General features: G+C 34.4%; 1 protein-coding gene across 2 annotated transcripts in view; it reads left to right on the top strand.

The window, feature by feature from the left end:
- Positions 1–20276, top strand: part of ANKRD62 (ankyrin repeat domain 62) — a 41181-nt gene extending 20905 nt beyond the window's left edge. The window contains exons 9-18 of one of the 2 annotated variants that reach the window (XM_055368432.1): positions 1437–1470; positions 1742–1883; positions 8648–8861; positions 10484–10667; positions 11813–12736; positions 14101–14253; positions 16278–16348; positions 16690–16768; positions 17592–17642; positions 18267–20276. In XM_055368432.1, coding sequence (XP_055224407.1) covers positions 1437–1470; positions 1742–1883; positions 8648–8861; positions 10484–10667; positions 11813–12736; positions 14101–14253; positions 16278–16348; positions 16690–16768; positions 17592–17624 — 1834 coding nt within the window. In that variant the 3' untranslated portion in view covers positions 17625–17642; positions 18267–20276. Of the gene's footprint in view, positions 1–1436; positions 1471–1741; positions 1884–8647; positions 8862–10483; positions 10668–11812; positions 12737–14100; positions 14293–16277; positions 16349–16689; positions 16769–17591; positions 17643–18266 lie in introns of those variants that run through there. The other variant, XM_031003732.3, reaches the window with a different exon arrangement.
- The last annotated feature ends 377 nt before the right edge of the window (positions 20277–20653 follow it).

The following is a 20653-nucleotide window of genomic DNA, read 5'->3' as shown; positions in this document are numbered from 1 at the left end:
TGCTTGTGAGGTTGTACAGAAAAAGGAATACATATACGCTGTTGGTGGGAGTGTATATTATTAGTTCAGCCATTGTGGAAAACAGTGTGGCATTTCCTCAAAGACAGAAGTACCATTCAACCTAGCAATCTTATTACTGGGTGTATACCCAAAGGAATATAAATTATTCTGTTATAAAGACACATGCATATGTTCATTGCAGTACTATTCACAATAGCAAAGACCTGGAATCAAAGTAAATGCCTATCACTCATAGACTGGATATAGAAAATGTGGTACATATATACCAGGAAATATTAGGTAGCCATAAAAAAATGAGATCATGTCATTTGGTGGAACATGGATGGAGCTGGTGGCCATTATTCTTAGCAATTTAACACAGTAAAAGAAAACCAAATACCACATGTTCTCTCTCAAAAATGGGAGCCAAATGGTGAGAACACATAGACACATTGATAGGAGCAAAACACACTGGCACCTTCTGGAAGGTGGAGAGTGGAGGATGAGTGGAGGGAAAGGATCAGGAAGAATAACTAATGAGTACTAGGCTTAATACGTGTGTGATGAAATAATCTGCAACAAAACCCTGTGACACAAGTTTACATATATAACAAACCTGCAGTTGTACCACTGAACTTAAAAAAAAATGCCAAGGTTAAAATCTTATTTTTAAAATATTACAAAATTCAGAAATTATTACTTATATTCGCAAATGGAAAGATAATATGAATTCATCTGCTATCATATTACTTGAAAATAAATATTACTTTCATAGCATATTGCAAAACACATGTTTTGGAGCCAGAGTTCTTGGGTTTGAATGCTTAGTCTGCTATTGAACAGTTTTATGTGTTTGGGCAAGTTATGTGGCCTTTCTGTGCCTAGTTTCTTTCTTTATAAAATATCTATTATGTTACCTACTTTACAGAATTGCTGGGAGGATTTAAATGACTTAAATACATGTACAGTGTTTAGAATAGTGCACAGTACTTGCACAGTATGTCCCTAAAAGGCTAGCTAATGTTATCATTAAAAAAGGGATTCTGTTACATAAGTAATATTTATCAAATAGGTCTTAGTACCAGTAAAACTTTGTTTGTATTAAAAAGGGCAAAACCCCAGGATACATATTTTTTTATCAAATACTGCAAATAACATTTTTTTCTGTCTTTGATGATCAGAAAGCTTGATTTAAACTTAATTTTTTGATATTAATATATTTCATTTGTCCTGTAGTGCTACCCTTTCCATTTATAGTTTTTCCCCTTGTAAAAAAAATTGTATTTTGCATCACCTGTAAAAACATTACCTGTAAACATTATAAATAAGAGAGAGAAACTACAAACACAGAGGTTTTATATAAAAAAGTTTTAGATATTCTTTGTATTTTACATATTTACTATTTGCCTGATTGGAATTTTTTGGGTTTTTTTTAGGCTTGCAAGGAAAACCTCTAATGAAAAGAGCAAGGTATTATAAAAGTAAATTGTCAAGAATGCTGTTGAACATACCTTAAAAAAGATCACGGTAAAAAACAGAAAATCTTTTGCTGTAAAGACACTGACTTTGATAAAGCAGCAGTAACCATTCATAAAAGCACCCTTTTAACCAAAGTCAGTTATTTTAAGAAGTACCTGTGTTTTTGCTCATGTAAAAAGACAGATAATTCCCACTGGTGTATATTTAGTATATGCTATAAATATTTCGAGGGCATTTTGAAACAGTGTTATTTATTTTATAGGTTAAAAGCCAAATATATTTCAGGGATGACCTTAATGACATAACTGGGTCATCTGAAAAAACCTCAGAGGATGATGAGTTGCCTTACTCTGATGATAAGAATTTTATGTTACTCATTGAACAAAGTGGAATGGAGTGTAAAGGTAGGACCAATGCATAAATATAAGGCTCTTTCCCTATCCTATAGTAATGTATGCACATATTGCTTAGCACTGCACCATAGAACACTGATGTGTTATAGGGATGTTCATCTCGGAAATATGCTTCTTGTGAACATAGAATGAGAACTACTCTATCTTGTATACTCTTAGCCAAAGAGCTGTGATCATTCCACTGTACCTTTCTCAGTGTGAATGACACTCCCAATCTATTTGTTGACTCTGCTTCTCCTCTATGCCTTTACCCAGGGTCAGGTTGTCATTATCTTGTACCTGGAATACTGTGATAACCTTACACCTCTTTTCCCTACTGCCCCACCTTCCAAAGCCATGGTCTATTCTGCAATCATAATTATATACATTTTTAAAATTCACATCTGATCATGTTACCTGCTTGCTTAACACCCAACTGCCACTTGTCATTGCTATAAGGTAAAGATGACAATGCTCTAGCTTTATACTGCTTCATTCCGTACCCTTGTTTCTCCGTGTGTCACAGCCAGTGCCCCAGGTGTTTGCTCCTACAATCAGTAGCTTCAGTGAGGTATAACTGATACATGTTAAAGTGCACATATGTAAAGTGTATAGTTTGATAAGTTTTGACAGATACATACATGTGTGAAAGTGTCACCATAATCAAGATAGTTATCCATAACCCACAAAAGTGTCCTATGCTGCTTTATGTTCCCTTTTTAGAAAAAGCTGCCAAATTGTTTTCAAAAAAAGTGTACCATTTCCATCTGATCAGCGCAACAGGACTGTTGCGGTTACTGTGTTGTCACACTAAGTATTGCAGTATTTATTTGTAGCCATTCTTATGGGTGTGGTTAATATGCATGATCCTAATGACTAAACATATTCACCTCATATACACAAACTTTGTTTCATGCACAAAATTATTAAAAGTATTTTTTTAATTACCATCTGTCTTTCTGAAATAGTATTTTGTGTTTAGACTTGGGTCCTATCGCCAAGATATCTCATTATGTAGATGCAAATATTCCAAAATCCAAAACCTGAAACACTTCTGGTCCCAAGCATTTTTAATAAGGGATACTCATCCTGTACCAGTGGCCCACTGTTTTGGTTACTGTTGATGTATAATAATTGTTGAAGTTGATTTTTCTATTCTTTGTTGTGTTTTGCTTATGCTAGATTTTGCATTTCCACATGAACTTTAGAATCAGCTTGTCAATTTTAAAAAATTTAGAATCACCTCGTCATTTAAAAATGTCCAACGAGTGCTGGCTTGTTGGACATTAGGTTAGAATTGTGTTGCATTTGTAGATTAATTTATGGAGAATGGACTTCTTAACAATAATGAATCTTCCTACTCTTTAAAAAAATGGATGTCTGCATTTATATGTCATATTTAATTTTCTCAGTAATATTTTGTAGTTTTTAGTGTATATGTCTTTCTATAGTTTATCAGATTTATCTCTGTTTCAGTTTTTGATGTAGTTGTAAATCATATGCTTAAAAATTTAGTCTGATTGTTTATCACGAGTGTATGGAAGTACAGTTGATTTTTGTATGTTGGTTTTGCATACTTCAATCTTACTGAACTCACTTATTAGTCCTGGTACTAATAATACTCACTTATTAATTCTTGGTAGATTTGATCAGATTTTCTACATAGACCAAAGATTTTCAAACCTTTTCTTTCTCAAAGTACCCTCTTATTAAAGACTTGTGGCAAAAGGGGTCTCTGTTGTAGCTGATAGACTCTGCCATTGTAATATGAGAGCGGCCCTAGGCAACCTGTACAATTAATGAACACAGCTGTGCTCATTGACGAAGACAAAAAGCTGGCTCACAGGTTAGAGTTTACGTAAACCTATTGTGTGGTCATGATTGTGTACAAAGACAGTTTTATTTATTTTTTCAACTGGGATGACTTTTATTTCTTTTTCTTACGTGACTGCACTAACTAGACTCTTCAGAACAATGCTGCATAAAAGCAGTGAAAGCAGACATTCCTGTGTTGTTCTTCATCTTCTGGAGAACATATTCAGTTTTTCACCATGATACATGTTAGCTGTAGGTTCATCATAGATGTTCTTTATCATGCTGAAGAAGGTCCCTGGATTCTTATTTTGCTGAGACTTTCTCATTTTTACAAAATCAGCAATGAGTGTTGAATTGTATCAAATGCCTGTATCTGTCGAGATGATTCTGTGGATCTACTGTTTTCCGTTGTTAATCTGGCAAATAACAACGATGTTTGAATGTTAAGCCAACCCTGCAGTCCTGGGAAAAAACCCCATTTGTTTATGATGTATTGTCCTTTTATTATACTGTTGGATTCAATTTGCTAAAGAAGTTATGATAAAGTCTTTATTGGTTTATTATAAAGACTTTATTTATCAGACCAGTTTTATGTTCACAGCAAAATTGAGAGGAAGGTACAGAGATTTTTCAAATACCCTCTACCTGCACACATATGTAGCCTCCCTCCTTATCAGTAACCCTCCCCTTAGTGGTACAGTTGCTGCAATGGATGAGCCTACATTGGCACATCAGAATCACCTGCAGCCCGTAGTGTGCATTGTGCACTGGTGCTATACATCGTATGGGTTTGGTCTTAAGGTACACTGACATGTATGTGTGTCATATACATTATTTTCACCTCCCTAAAAATCCTCAGTACTCTGCCTGTGTATCCTTTCCTGGTGTCCCTCATCCTCTGGCAGCCACTGATGTTTTTACCATATCCATAGTTTTACATTTTCCAGAAAGTCATATAGTTGGAATCATACAGAAAGTAGCCTTTTTAGGCCGGGCACGGTGGCTCACGCCTGTAATCCCAGCACTTTTGGGAGGCCAAGATGGGTGGATCACCTGAGGTCAGGAGTTCAAGATCAGCCTGGCCAACATGGCGAAACCCTGTCTCTACTAAAAATACAAAAAGTAGCCGGGTGTGGTGGCGGGCGCCTGTAATCCCAGCTACTCAGGAGGCTGAAGCAGGAGAATTGCTTGAAGCTGGGAGGCAGAGGTTGCAGTGAGCCAAGTTTGTGTCATCGCACTCCAGTCTCGGAGACAGAGTAAGGCTCTGTCTTAATAAAAAAAAAAAAAAAAAAAAAAGAAAGTAGCCTTTTTAGGTTGACTTGTTTGACTTGGTAATATGCATGTATGGTTCCTTCATGTATTTTCATGGTTTGATTTGTCATATCTTTTTAGCATGGAGTAATATTCGATTGTTTGGCTGTTTAACCAGTTTATTCATTCACGTATTGGAGGATGTCTTGGTTGTTTCACAAATTGGTTCAATTTTTACATTCACGCTCATGAGGGAGTTTTTTTTATTGGTAATATCATTGTCTGGTTTTGGTTCAGGGTAATGCTAACATTAAAGAGTGAGTTGGGATGTACTCTTTTTTGTTTCTTTTTGGAGAGTTAGTGTTGAATTGTATTATTTCTTCTGAAAATGTTTAGTGGAGTTCACTGCCATAGCTAGCTGAGTTTGAATTTCTTTTTCTAGGACGGTCCTCAGCTATGACTGAAGTTTATTTTTTATATTTAGGGCAATTCAGGTTATTTATTGCTTCTTGGTTAAGATTTAGTAATTTTCCCTTTTAAGGAATTTGTTAATTTTATCTATTTTGTCATGTTTACACATAAAAATTATAATGTCACCTTGGTTTTTTTTTGTATCTGTACAGTCTGTAATCATGTGACATTACCCATTTCTGAAATTAGTAATTTGTATTTTCTCTTCTTCCTGATCAGCCAGGGTAAATAGAGATTTCTCACATTTATCAATCTTCCAAAGTGTTTGGTGTTGCTGATCTTCTTTTTTTTTTTTTCCTGAAACCAATAGTATAACAAAATACCATAGACTGGGTAGCTTATAAACAGTAGAAAATGATTTCTTACAGTTCTGGAGTCTGCGGAGTCCAAGGTCAAGGTGCTGTCAAATTTGCTGTGTGGTAAGGAACCTTCCTGGATCATAGATGTGTTCTTTTTCTCTGTGTCCTCACATGGCAGAAGGGGCGGAGGAGGTCTCTGGGGTGTGTTGTGTAAGAACACTAATCCCATTCAGAAGGGCTTGGCTCTCATGATATGACTACCTCTAAAAATCTGCCCTTGTGATTAGGTTTCAGCATATAAACTTTTGAGAACACATTCAGACCACAGCAGGTGGTTTTGTTTTTTATCCCTCTGCTTGCTTTGGGTTTAATTCTCTTATTTTATTTTTTATTTATTTATTTATTTTCATTTTCTTAAGGTAGAAGTCAGGGTTATTGATTTGAGACTCTTCTAATATTGACATTTAGTGCTAAAAATTTTGTATTTAAGTGCAGTTGTTGCTGCATTCTACCAACCCCGATATGTTATTTTTTCATTTTTATTCAGTTCAAAATATTTTCTTTTTTCATCATCTCTTTGAACCAGGGTTATTTAGATGTATGTTTCTTAGTTTTCATGTATTTGAATATTTCTTAGCATTATTTTTGTTATTGGTTTCTAATATCATTGATTTGTGGTCAGGATATGTACTTTGTATGACTTACATTCTTTTTACTTAATCTTTTTAATGAGATTTATTGTATGGCCTAAAATATTGTCTATTTTGGCAAGTGTTCCATAGGTACTTGAAAGGCATGGTGTTGTTTAAGTCTGCTCTATTCTTGCTAATTTTCTGCCTCCTTGTTCTATCACTTCCTGAGTAAAGGGTATTGAAACCTCAGATTACCTAGAAATTGTCTATTTCTTTTTATAGTTCTATCTACTTTGGCCTCATGTACTTTGAATTTCTTATGTTATTAGGGGCATAAACATTTAGGACTATTATATCTTCTTGATTAACTGAAACTTTTATCATTGTGACGTGACCTTATTTATTGCTGGAAATTGTTTTGCTATGAAATCTACTTTGATATTAATTGAACCATTTCTTCTCAGTAGTCTTCTGTCAAGTGTTAGCACATATCTTTTTCTATTCTTGCAGCCGATTTGTGTCTTTACATTTAACGTACATTTCTTATAGACAGCATGTAATTGGGTATTGCTTTCTTATAGAATCTGTCAGTCTGCATTTTAATTGAGGCTTGTAGACCAGTTTCATTTATAATGTGATATTCAGTATAGTTAAGTTTGTCTGTCATTGTGCTGTTTGATTGCTGTTAGTCTCGCTATTATTTGTTCCCCTTCTTTTTCTGCTTTCCTTTAGATTAATCAGCTGTTTTCTATGATTTGATTTCATATTTCTTTTTTGGTTTTTTATATATAACTCTTTGCTATCTCAATGGTTTATTTAGGATTTATAGTATATAATTTTAACCTATCACAGTCTACCTTCAAGTAATGTTATACCACATCATAGATGGTATAAGAAAATGACAATGGTACACTTTTATTTATTTTTTTTGTCCCAGACAGTTCCTTCCTGGATCTGTGGGAATATGGATTTTGCCAAGTTTAGAATTTTTGGGCCAATTATTTTTCAATTTTCTTTTCTGTCTTTGTTCCTTTCTATTTGGGGATTTATATATTAGTTGCTTGAAGGTTTCTCATAGTTCATCATGACAAATTTACGATTGCGATCTGTGTTTATTTTCCTCCACTGTAGTTTTTACCTCTGACATTGTAATTTACATTTCTGCAAGTGTGGTTTGATTTTTAAAGAAATACCTTTCATGCCTTCACTTATTGTCTCGAGCTTTGTTTGGGGTACAGTGATTTACTTATAAACAGAATTCTTTTTGTTCTTGCTTTTAGATTTTGAGTAATTTGCCACTCCTGAGGCAAGAGTTTTCGGATTATTTGTTGTCCTGTGAAGTATGAGTGTTTTGGGCCTGGCTCTTGGGATTGGACCCTCTTCCGGGCACTTTGTGAACAGCAGGCTTGGTTTCTCCTCATCTTTTTCTATCGTGTCCCCTCCACCGCTCGCCATCCCTTGGTCTTAGGAAGTTTCCTAGCACACATCCATTTTTTTCATTATTCCACTAAATACTTTAGAGGGGACCTCTGCAGATCTCCAGGGTTTGTTTCCTCTGCTGCTTTCTTCTCTCCAGTATTCTGTCCTGTGATTTCTCTCTGCTTTTGTTTTACCAGATTCTTAGCGTCACCGCCCCAGCTCAGGGAATCTATGTCAGATTTTCTCGCTTTGTCATGGCCTGGAAGCTCTGTCAACAAAAGAAGCTCTGTCAACAAAAAGGCCTACATTTGTTTCCTGTCTTTTAGTGACGACCATCTTCATTATCTGAAGTCCACTGTGTTGAAAATCATTGTTGAATATATTTTGTCTGTGTTGTTTTTGGTTGTTTCAGGTAAGGAGGAAAATCAGCACCCGTTGCTCCCTCTTGGCTGGAAGCAGATTGCCGCAGAGCTCCAGCACGTGCAGCAGACTAGCCAGAGTGCTTTGCTTCCTCCTTTGCTCAACTGCTTCCTTCTCATTTTTTATTTCTCAGTGTCTCCTTCTCTTCCTCAGGGAAATCTTCCCTGAGCCAAGGATAGGTCAGATTCTCTTACGTGACTAAAACAGCCATGTATTCTTATAGCATCTATCCGAATTTGTAATTGTCACATTTTTGTCTGTGTTCTTTACTACACTTGAAGCTAAACAAGATCAGATGTGTTGTCTGTTTTATCTGAAGAGCTTTCTGAAATATTTTCCACATTGCAAGCACTTAATATGTACATATTCATTCAGTGTATGAATGAGTGCCATGTTGAAATGCATAGTCCTTTATATTTAAAAACCTACTCATGTATTTTATCTCTATTTTGTCTTCTCCCGGTTACAGATTTTGTTAGCCTATTGAAAAGCAAGAATGCAACAGCTGCATGTGGAAGATCAATAGAGGATCAAAAATGTTACTGTGAACAACTTAAAGTAAAATTTCAAAAAATGAAAAATAATATTAGCGTACTACAAAAGGTACTATCTGAAACAGACAAAACCAAATCACAGTCAGAGCATCAGAATCTTCAAGGGAAAAAAAAGCTCTGTAATTTGAGGTATCACATTCTAGTTTTAAAGGAATATTTCAACTATTTATACTAAGGATATGTAGGATAATTTTTGTAATAGCTGACTTACCTTCTAGGGTTTAATAGAGAAGAAAACCTCTTAAAATTGTGGAATGTGAAATTTTTGGATAAAAAATCACAAGTTAATTGTGAATACTTCTCTAATAATTAATTGCATATTCCTTTAAATCATTATTTTAATGGCTATATAGAATTCCACCCTATGGAAATTTCATTATTTAATAAATTGAAATTGGGGGTTTTAATTTTTTGTATTAATGCTGTAAGAAACATCTTACAGATCCATAGTTTTCTACATTTCTATTTCTTTACTTTGGATAAATTTTTCAAAATAAAGCTATCTGGTTAGAGTATAGGAGCTTTTTAAAAGAGATCGTTGATTAATATTACTAAGTTGTTCTTAAGAAAGTTTATAATTTCTAATTTGAGTATGAAATGTATACTTTTCTCCACCCAGAGTAATTATTTTTAAAATTAACCAGTTTTTTTGTTTGTTTGTTTGTTTTTTTGTCCTTTTGAGACAGAGTCTTGCGCTGTCACCCAGGTTGGAGTGCAGCGGCGAAATCTCAGCTCACTGCAGCCTCTGCTTCCGGGTTCAAGCAATTCTTGTGCCTCAGCCTCCCAAGTAGCTGGGATTACAGGCACACGTCACCATGCCTTTCTAATTTCTTTTTTTTTTTTTTTTAAGTAGAGATGAGGTTTTGCCATTTTGGCCAGACTGGTCTCAAACTCCTGACCGCAAGTTATCTGCTGGCTTTGGGCTCCCAAAGTTCTGGGATTACAGTGTGAGCAACCACGCCTGGCCCAGTTTTACTCTTAATATGCAGCGAATGAAAAGTAAAATGGAAAGTGATTACTGATTAGCTTAGTGAACATCTGTCTCTGCTACAGAGTTTAAATTAATTCAAACTTCTATGCGGAAGGCAGATATTATTCTTTATTGTTTAAATATTAGATCTTGTCTTGTTTGAGAATGGATTTTAAAATTGTTTGTAAAATACATACTAATCAACAGAATAAGTCAAAAGTGTTACCAGAAAAAGAAACATAAAACGTATGGGGTAACATCTTAGATTCTTTAGCTTAGTCTTGGATTATTGTCATCTGGAGATACATGTTGCAAGAAGGCATCTGGAGGTGCTATCTTACAATGTAAATCATGTTTAGGGATACCTGCCATATTTCATGAAGATGAAAATTTATTTCTAGTGAAGGTATCAACTTGTTTATAAAAAATAACTTTTTAAAAAATTAGCTAACTCTAAATGATTCATCCTGACTGAGGAGTAATTATTACTGTGTGAAGAAAAGGTAATTTTTAACTTGTAACTTTAGCTAATAATTTTCAACATCCTTTTCCATAATATTTACGAGAATTACTAGTAACAGAAGCTAATCAATTAGCAGGATGTTCATTCCTTACTACCTTTCAATTTATATGTCTTCTTTGGAAGACATCGAAGTGAGAAATTAACATGAAAACTAGAAAGAAAAAATATTCAAGAACTTGGGCACTTTATTAGGATAATAAACCAGCATATAAGTGTTTTGTTTTTAAAGGATTTTAAGATAAGTATATTTAACTACAGATTTATCTTACAACAACAAGAAGAAGAAAGAATAAAGGCTGAAGAGTTGTATGAAAAAGATATAGAAGAGTTAAAAATAATGGAAGAGCAATATAGGACACAAACTGAAGTGAAAAAACAATCTAAACTGACTCTCAAATCATTGGAAGTGGAATTGAAGACTGTAAGAAGTAACTTAAATCAGGTAAATTAATGTTTGGTAAAATTTTGCATTTCTAATTTTATTTTATTAATATTACTTAGAATATCCCTTTGACTTAGGGATATTCTAAAACAAACCACAAATTTTATTTCATCTTAAAAATAAATGATACTTATAGCTACAATTATTTATTATAAATCTTGGCTTCAAAGTTATATTTTATTTCAGGTCAAAGACCTTTGGAAAACAATGATATCCCATAATATATATACTTAGTGATATTTTGTTGGTAAGTAATTTGTTCCTAGTGACATAGTTCAGTGTAGTTTTCCCTATTTTGCATTAATTATGGTTTCAAACATTGTGAAAAGGAAATAAAAGTTATCATAATAGTACATAATCTCAGGATTTCCTAAGAAGAGCTTTATAAATTTTATCTTCTTTGGTGTTTTGAAAGAAAAGGTTTCTATTGTATTTGTATATCTACCCCATGGAAGTAACTGTGATCTGGTGGAGGAGCACTAGAAGCAGAGTCAGAGAACCTAGGAAAAATCCAGCAGCTTGCTTCTATTTTTAACCTTTCCCTGCAGAATTGTGATAACTAAATGAATTTATTGATGTATGCATACAAAAGTGCTTAGTACAATGCCTAGATCTGTCATTTATCAATACATGTCATTGTTAAAACTGACTCTAAAAATGTAAGAAAAGTAGAATTATCTATAAAATATTCACAGGAAAAAGAAACTTAAGGAATTTGGAAAATTTTATCTGTCCAGATATCTGCAGAGCTAAGGCTCTTACTATAGGGAAAGTAAAGGTTAGATGTTAGTGTGTAAACCCAGTTTCTAAATGTAATCATAGTTATTAATCATTTATGTTTTTGGGTTTGTTGAAATTCAGTAAAAGACTTCTTTTAAAAAAAATTAGATTCTTAAAGAATTTCTAGTGGTTTCTTTTTTTTTGCTTTCGTAGATTCATTGTCTTCAAATACATTTTTGAACTTTTGAGAATTTACGCTCTAAAAGGTTTGAGGTTTTGATTCAACTTTTTTTTTCCAGTTGGATATCCAGATGGCAACTCTTTCATTGTATAAACGTACAGGTTATTACTTATTTAGTCTCAGAAGAAATCATAATATATCATTTTATTGGGTGCTAGTTGAGAGTTTTCTTTGTTTTATTTAGAATTCTCATACTCATGAAAGAGAAAGAGACCTGTGGCAGGAAAATCACTTGATGTGGGATGAAATTGCCAGACTCAGGCTGGAAATAGACACAATAAAACATCAGAACCAGGAAACTGAAAATAAATATTTCAAAGATATTGAAATTATAAAGGAAAACAATGAAGACCTTGAAAAGACTCTCAAGCTGAATGAGGAAACATTAACAAAAACAATAACCCGGTATAGTAAAGAGCTTAATGTTCTGATGGATGAGAATACAATGCTCAATTTTGAGCTACAGAAGGAAAAACAAAGCACATCAAGACTGGAAACAGAAATGGAATCATGCCATTGTAGACTGGCTGCTGCCGTATGTGATCATGATCAGCGTCAGTCATCAAAAGGAGACCTACAGCTTGCTTTCCAGAACACAGTGAATGAATGGTGTCATTTACAAGAAGACACTAATTCTCACATTCAGATTCTTTCTCAGCAACTTTCTAAAGCTGAGAGTACATCCAGTGGCCTGGAAACTGAGCTCCATTATGAAAGAGAGGCTCTCAAAGAAAAGACGTTGCATATAGAACACATGCAAGGAGTCCTAAGCCGAACACAGCGTCGATTGGAGGACATTGAGCACATGTACCAAAATGACCAACCTATTTTGGAAAAATACGTGAGAAAGCAGCAATCTGTAGAGGATGGACTATTTCACCTACAAAGCCAAAATCTGTTGTATCAACAGCAATGTAATGATGCTCGCAAGAAAGCTGACAATCAGGAAAAAACAATAATTAATATCCAAGTCAAATGTGAAGATACTGTAGAAAAACTTCAAGCTGAGTGTCGAAAGCTAGAAGAGAACAATAAGGGGTTGATGAAGGAATGCACTCTTTTAAAAGAAAGACAATGCCAATATGAAAAAGAGAAAGAAGAAAGAGAAGTAAGTATCAAGAAAGATAAGTATTTTTCAAACTTCCTGAAGTAAAATTTAAAGTATATTTGGTTATGGCTAAACACTGAATCTAGTTGAATATCAAAATATATACATGATAAACGGTTCTGCTGTATCACCTTAGAAACGGAATTTGTTTCCAGCAAATAAAAGTTAGACCTAGGAGATGCTTTCCTTTGAGTAAAGACAATGTGACACTTAGGAAATTTTAAACGTTTCAGTTACAAAATGTTAATATAGACTAACATTTATAATGTAGTCTTACACTGCTGAAATAATTTTGATGTCTGTATGTTGCCACATTTTAGGATTATGATAAAGCAGATATAAAGAAATATTCATACCTAAAGTGTTATTTTGAAATAGATTCAATTAATTAGATTACTTTGACAGTTAATTCCAGATTTCCCAGATGAACTAAAGTGTATTTCCTATTTTATAATTATTCTTCCTCAATAGCTTTTAATGTATCTTAGTTGGTATAATTTTATTTTCATTCATGTCAATTTGACTTAAATCTGAAAATAATTCGGTCTCAAATTATATATTGATACAAACATTCCATTCTTTAAAGACATCTTTCTTACATTATAATATGGGGAAAATGTGGTAAATGTTAGCCAAGCCATATTTGATTTAATCTTCCCACTGGCATTTATAACTTACTTTCAATTTTTCAGTCAAAAATGTGGTCTTAATTTTTATTTCAAGGCTCAATGACTCTCATTTGGATATAAGGTTGTCCGGTACAAAGATCAGCTTAGCTGTCTGTGATTTATTAGTTTCACATTGGATCCTCATTTTTAGACTAATGAGGGGTGGTAGGAATGGTGGGAGTAGGGAAGAGAGACATAGCAGCTGGGGTCAGGGAGAGAAGTGGAAGCCAGGTTAACTAGAGCCTCTAAGGCCATTGGAATGTTAGTTTTCTTCTGAGATGGAAATCTATTGGAAGGATTTGAGCTGGTGACTGAATATGTGAAGAACTCTGAGGTTGATTTGAGCTTCTTCTTATAAAAAAGAGGGAAAACACTGCAGTGTAAAATTCACTGCCACCAGTCCCACCCACATACCTGTTTCTTTTTGAGACCTCAGAAGGTTTTTAAGCATTGCGCATTCATCAGTGCGCTGAATCTGTTGTATGAGTAACACGGCACCAGTTTGGCACAAAGATAACACCTTCTTTATCCTTAACTGGATTCAGTAATAAACAGGAATGTGTACACATGAGGAGGAGAAGAAGAATCAGTGTGTGGTGGTATTTTTCGAAGTGTATATATTAGAGTTAAATATTATTAACAAAATTTAATAATAAGTGATATGTAAAATCAGTAACAAAAATAACATCTTACCAGGTAGTCAGGAGACAGCTTCAACGAGAAGTGGATGATGCCCTGAACAAACAATTGCTGTTAGAAGCTATGCTAGAGATTTCATCAGAACGTCGCATTAATTTAGAAGATGAGGCACGAAGTTTAAAAAAGAAATTAGGCCAGATGAGAAGTCAAGTATGTATGAAACTTAGCATGTCAACAGCTACTCTGTAGCTGGTTAAATAATATCAAGTGTTTCAGGACACTAGTTTCAGTGGAGAGCTTTCTTTTGTATTTTCATTATAATTAATTTTATTAAAATTTGATTATCTTTATAATACATCCATTTCTCAATCTCTGCCATGTTTTATAATTATAAATATTTTTCTTACACTATTTCCCCTTATGAAAGTTGAGAATTACACATCATTTCTCACAGAAGATTAGATAATTCTTTTTTCTTTTTACAGTATATTTTTAGTGATTTCTTTCATTGCCACGTGGAGACAAGCCAGATTAATTCAGAGGATAATGTCTAATGGAATGTTTCAGAAAATTTTCTTTTTTTAATCTCTACTTTTCTGTGTGAATAAAGACTTGTGCTTACTTATTTCATGGGTTTCTGGTTAACTGGTACAGAAAGTCCATTCTGCAGAATAAATTAGTATTTTGATGAAAATCCTTGCTCTGACTTTATATTGGTCTATAGTCAGAGTCATATGACTATGGACAGTTAGCATTTGCCAACATGTATGTGTCTACTTTCTCTTGCTTAAAACAAAAACAAAAAACTTTACAAATGGGGTTATAGAAGGTCAGCAAAGGGTAGGTTTGAGATGTTTGGGTGGGTCAAGTGGGCATTTTGACAACGTGGCTTCTCCTTTGGCATGTCAATGGACATCCCTGCATTTTAAGATGACACTTTTAAATAAATTATCTCCTAATGATGACATGAGCCCTGCCACTCGATAGGAGAATCTATCTATTTTAATTATTTTTCTGTTTATTTTAAAATTTTCTTCTGGTTTCCCTGGAAAGGAAAGATGATGCTTAGTTTTAAATGTTAGAAATGGGTCGGGCGCGGTGGCTCACGCCTGTAATCCAAGCACTTTGGGAGGCTGAAGCGGGTGGATCACCTGAGGTCAGGAGTTTGAGACCATCCTGGCCAACATGGTGAAACCCCATCTCTACTAAAAAAGATACAGAAATTAGCTGGGCATGGTGGTGGTGCACGCCTGTAGTCCCAGCTCCTCAGGAGGCTGAGGCAGGAGAATCGCTTGAACCTGGGGGGGTGGAGGTTGCAGTGAGCCAAGATGGTGCCACTGCACTCCAGCCTGAGTGGCTGAGAAAGACTCCATCTTAAAAAAAAAAGTGCAAGTTTTCTTGCTACAACAAAAATTAAATGCATACAGACAAAAAAGAAATGAAATTATGGTTGATATAGTGGTGTTTGGAATTGAAAAAGATAAATGCTTACTATAATTTCCTATGTTTCCCCATTTTACCAATTTTGTAAATTTGAATATCTGATAAAATAGAAATTAGAAAAGAAAAATACTGTGTTTTAATCCTAGAGCATAGGCAGTAAACTTTTCTGTAAAGGGCCAAGTAGTATTATTTGAGACTTTGTGAGCCATAAGATCCCTGTTGCAACAACTCAACACTACAGTTACAGCACAAAAGTAGCCGTAAACAATATGCAGACTGAAGGGGTGTGGCTGCATTCCAGTAAAATTTAGTTAAAAAACAGGTAATAGGGGCCGGACACGGTGGCTCACGCCTGTAATCCCAACACTTTGGGAGGCCGAGATGGGCGGATCACGAGGTCGGGAGATCAAGGCCATCCTGGCTAACACGGTGAAACCCCGTCTCTACTAAAAAACACAAAAAATTAGCCAGGCGTGGTGGCAGGCGCCTGTAGTCCCAGCTACTCGGGAGGCTGAGGCAGGAGAATGGTGTGAACCTGGGAGGCGGAGCTTGTGGTTAGCCGAGACAGTGCCACCGCACTCCAGCCTGGGTGACAGAGCGAGACTCTGTCTCAAAAAAAAAAAAAAAGTAATAGGTCGATTTGTCCTAGATTATCATTTTTTAATAAAATAGATTGTGATAGTCTAAAAACAGTATTTTATATATAACCATATTTTGTTCATTCATTCACCTATTGATGGGCATTTGGGTTATTTCCACACCTAAAGGTTGTTTTTAATTCTTTGTTTTAGTTGCAAGAAATGCAGAATCAACGCACAGAGATTCTAAGACGTGCTGAGGAGTTGCCAGACCACATGCAAAAGTACAGTTTAAAGCAACATACAAAATATCTTGAGTATTTATAAAGCAAATGAGTAGTGTAGTAGGAGAATTGTATCAGTTAAGATAATAAGTATGTCTATGTGAAGTCAAGGAAAAATTTCAGCTTTAGGCTATTTTGAAATGCATAAATTTTCTACATTATTTTTAATTTTACACATCACCCACAATACAAAGGTAAAAAAATAACAACAGTTTCTCAATTTTCTACTTTTCAAATATCTCAGAATTTATATAATTATTCCTTCAGATGTTTGTTCAGAATTTATATGATTTAAAAAAAAATTATGTCTGAGAATAATTATTTTAAAATATATATTTTAGGCTTAAAATAGAAAATGCCGTGTTAAAAATTAGAACGAAAAAGCGAGCGGACAAAATTGAGCAGCTTCAGAAAATTTTGGTAAGTTCAAGTTCAACAAGTCAATCTCTTATTTTCTGTCACACTGAAAAGGAATTTTATTTTTCTAGAATATCCCTTGTCCAAAATGTTTGGGAGGACCAAAAGCGGATTTTTTCAGATTTTGGAGTATTTGTATACACCTAATGAAATACCTTAGGGATGGTACCCAAGAGTAAACGTGAAATACATTTATGTTTCATATATACCTTATGCATATAGCCTGAAGATAATTCTACACAATGTTTTACTTTTTTTTTTTTTTTTGCCCGGGGTTGGGGGATGCAGTGGGGCACAGAGTCTTGATCTGTCACCCAGACTGGAGTGAAGTGCTGTGATCTCAGCTCACTGCAACCTCTGCCTCCCAGGTTCAGGCAATCCCCTGCCCCAGCCTCCCAAGTAGCTGGGACTACAGGTGCGTGCAGCCACACCAGGCTAATTTTTGTATTTTTGGTAGAGATGGTTTCACCATGTTGGTTGGCCAGGCTGGTCTTGAACTCCTGACCTCAGGTGATCCACTTGCCTCAGCCTCCCAAAGTGCTGGGGTTACAGGCGTGAGTCATCACATCTGGCCTGTACAATGTTTTACAAAAATGTTTTGCATGTAACAAAGTTTTAACTGTGTTTCCACCACAGCCGGTCACATGAGGTCAGGTGTGGACCTTTCCCGTTGTGGTATCATGCGGGTGCTCAAAAAGTTTCAAATTGTACAGCATTTTGGATTTCAGATTTTCAAGTTAGTGTTGATCAACCCTCCTTGACATATAATAGGGCTACATGATAATGTCTCTTGTTTAACTTAAACATTATTAATAAGATTTCACAGTTTCAGATGCAGCAGGTGTGCAAGGAAACATAACTGCAGAAGTAGATGAAGGTATGTTGCCAAAAATTATGAATTAAATTTAAATCATGGATTTCTGAAATAAATATAAATAGTGAATGGGTTGCTTGGTTAACAAATACCACATTAAATACTTTTTCTTATACACATTACTGAAAGATGTGAAAACAAACATTCATAATGAAAAGTATACTTATGCCTCATTAGTTTATCATCTTCAATAGCTTTAAAAAAAGTCTTAAGAAGTCTGTGTGTATCCCTTTTTTTTCTGGCTCTACACTTGTTCCATCTCTATGGAACTGTCAGCTTGCACACTGAAACTGTTCTCAGAAAACAAAGGCATCATCAGCTTCTCGAGGTTATGGTAGTGATTTAAGGCCAAGAGATGCTAGACTCATGTATCAAGCAATTACAGTTCATAAGCAGTCACTTGACCAGTCATATTTTAAGAGAGAGAGAGAGAGAGAGTGTGTGTATGTGTGAGTGTATGTGTGTGTGTATGTGTTTTATGTAGACTTGGTTTCTGGACTCTGTTCTGTTCTATTGATCTCTTTATCTTTATGCCAAAATCACACTGTTATGATTTTTGTAGCTTTGTAATAATTCTTCAAACTGGGTTGTATTTTTCCTCTAAATTTATTCTTTTGTTTTTTTCAGAGTTACTGCGCATTTCTGTGTCATCTACATGCCATGAGAGTCTTAAAATCAATTGTCAATTTCTACAAAATACCTGCTTGGATTTGGACTGTGATTGCATTATGTCATGGTAAAGAATCTTAATAATGATGACTCTCTCAACTCGTGGATAAGGTATTTTCTTAGATCTTCTTTGATTTTTCTCAACAATACTTTTTAGTTATCATTGTACAGATATTTTGCATAGTGTCAGATATATTCCCAAGAATTTTATATTTTAATGCTATTATAAATAGTATTATTTTTAAAATTTCAATTCCTAGCAGTTTATTTCTAACATATAGAATTACAATTGATTTTTATATATTGGTCATGTATCCTGCAATGTGGCAAAACTCATTGGTGCCAGTAGCGTTGTAATTGGCTTCACTTGGTTTTCCACATAGATGATTATGTCTGTGAATAAGGATAGTTTTACCTGTTTCTTTTCAGTCTAGATGCCTTTTGTTTTCCTCCATTTCTTCCTTCCTCCCTTCTTTCTTCCTTTTCTTCTTCCTTCCTTCCTTTCTTCCTTCTCCCAACTCCCTTTTAAAAAGTGATTACAGTGGCTCGAATTTGCAGTACAGTGTTGAGTAGAAGTGGTAAGAGCTGACATGCCTTCTCGATCTTCAGGGAAAGCATTCAGCCTTTCATCATTACATAGAATGTTAGCATTAGGTATTTTAAAGATGCCCTTTGACATGTCGAGGAAATTCTCTTGTATCTCCAGTTTGCTGAGGTTATTTTTTTAATGAAAAATGTTCAATTTTCTCAAATGCTTTTTCTGCATCTAATACATAATCATATGGTTTTTATGTTGTTAATATAATTATAAGGTTAATTGATTTGGGGGAGAAGGTTAAGTTGATATTTAATTTAAAATAATTTTTAAATGTAGTTTTTTCTTGAATTTTTTAGTTCAAATCTTGTATTCTGTTTAAAATGCTCTAAACTTTGTCAATTCTTTTTGAAAGTTCTGGTGAAATATACATAACATATAATTTAGCATTTTAACAATTTTTAACTCCATAGTTCAGTGGCATTAAGTACATTCACAATGTCATACAACAATCACTGCTATCCATTTCTAGAATTTTTTCATCATCCCTAATAGAAACTCTGTACCCATTAAATATCTTTCTATAATCCTTCTCTTCATCCCTAGTAACCTGTATTCTACTTTCTGTCTCTATGAATTTACCTATGCTGGGTATATTATATAAGTGAAATCATAAAACATTGGCTTTTTGTGTCTGGGTTATTTCACTTAGCATAATGTTTTCAAGGCTCATCTATATCATACAGCATGTATCAGTAGTTTATTTCCTCTTATTTGCAATTAATTTTCTATTGCAGAGAAATACCACATTTTATTTAACAGTTGATGGACACTTCGATTGTTTCCAGGTTTTAACTATTATGAATAACGTACTGTGGACACATATGTGGACATATGTTCCTCTTGGGTAAATACTCAAGTGGGAATCGAGGTCAAATAGTAACTGTGTTTAATCTCAAGGAACTGTCAGGCTGTTATTCAACACAGCTGTACAATTTTACATTTCCACCAGCAGTGTATGAGGGTTCCAATTTCTTCACATCTTTTCCAGTATTTATTTTTCATCTTTTTTATTATAGGCATTCTAGTGGTGTGAAGTGGTACCTCATTGTGGTTTTGATTTGCCTTTCCCTTTGATGTTGACCATCCTTTCATGTGGTTACTGGCCATTGTCTATGTTCTTAGATGAAAAACCTGGTCGTTATCCTTTGACCATGTTTTAATTGATTGCCTTCTTGTTGTTGATTTGTAAGAGTTCTTTATATATTCTGAACAAGAATGTATTTTTTTACACTTTTTTCATAAACTTTGTTCTAAATCTTGTATTATTGTTTCTGTTTTAAAATTTTGTTTTATCAGCCTCTTTTCTCAAGAATTTACTATATATATTAGTATCATATTTCTGTATTCCAATCTTGTTTTCATGATTTGCTTCCTTGCCCCAAAGAAAAAAATATATTCTCATTACCCAAATAATTTCCCACTTTACTCACACCCACTATTTTTCTATAATCCACATTTTCTCCTAGGGCAAAAGATTGGGAAGATTTACCTTACTGAGGAAACTTCCTTTATATTGTTCAGGAATAGCTTTAATGAATTTTACATACTTGGAGACATCAGGAGAAAGCATGTATGTCACTGCTTTCCTCAGGAGCACTGGCTCATATGCCTTGAAAGGATTTAGTAGACCTTTAATAAATGGCATAAGATACCAACAGCTGCCATGGCATTAAGCATCACATTTACTTATCAAGAAGACAATAATTTAGAATTTACCTGTCAAAATCTACTACAAAGATGGCACATA

The sequence above is a fragment of the Gorilla gorilla genome, chromosome 17 (genome assembly GCF_029281585.2).
Source record: "Gorilla gorilla gorilla isolate KB3781 chromosome 17, NHGRI_mGorGor1-v2.1_pri, whole genome shotgun sequence".
Lineage (NCBI taxonomy): Eukaryota > Metazoa > Chordata > Mammalia > Primates > Hominidae > Gorilla > Gorilla gorilla.
This window is presented reverse-complemented; position numbering and strand designations above follow the sequence as displayed.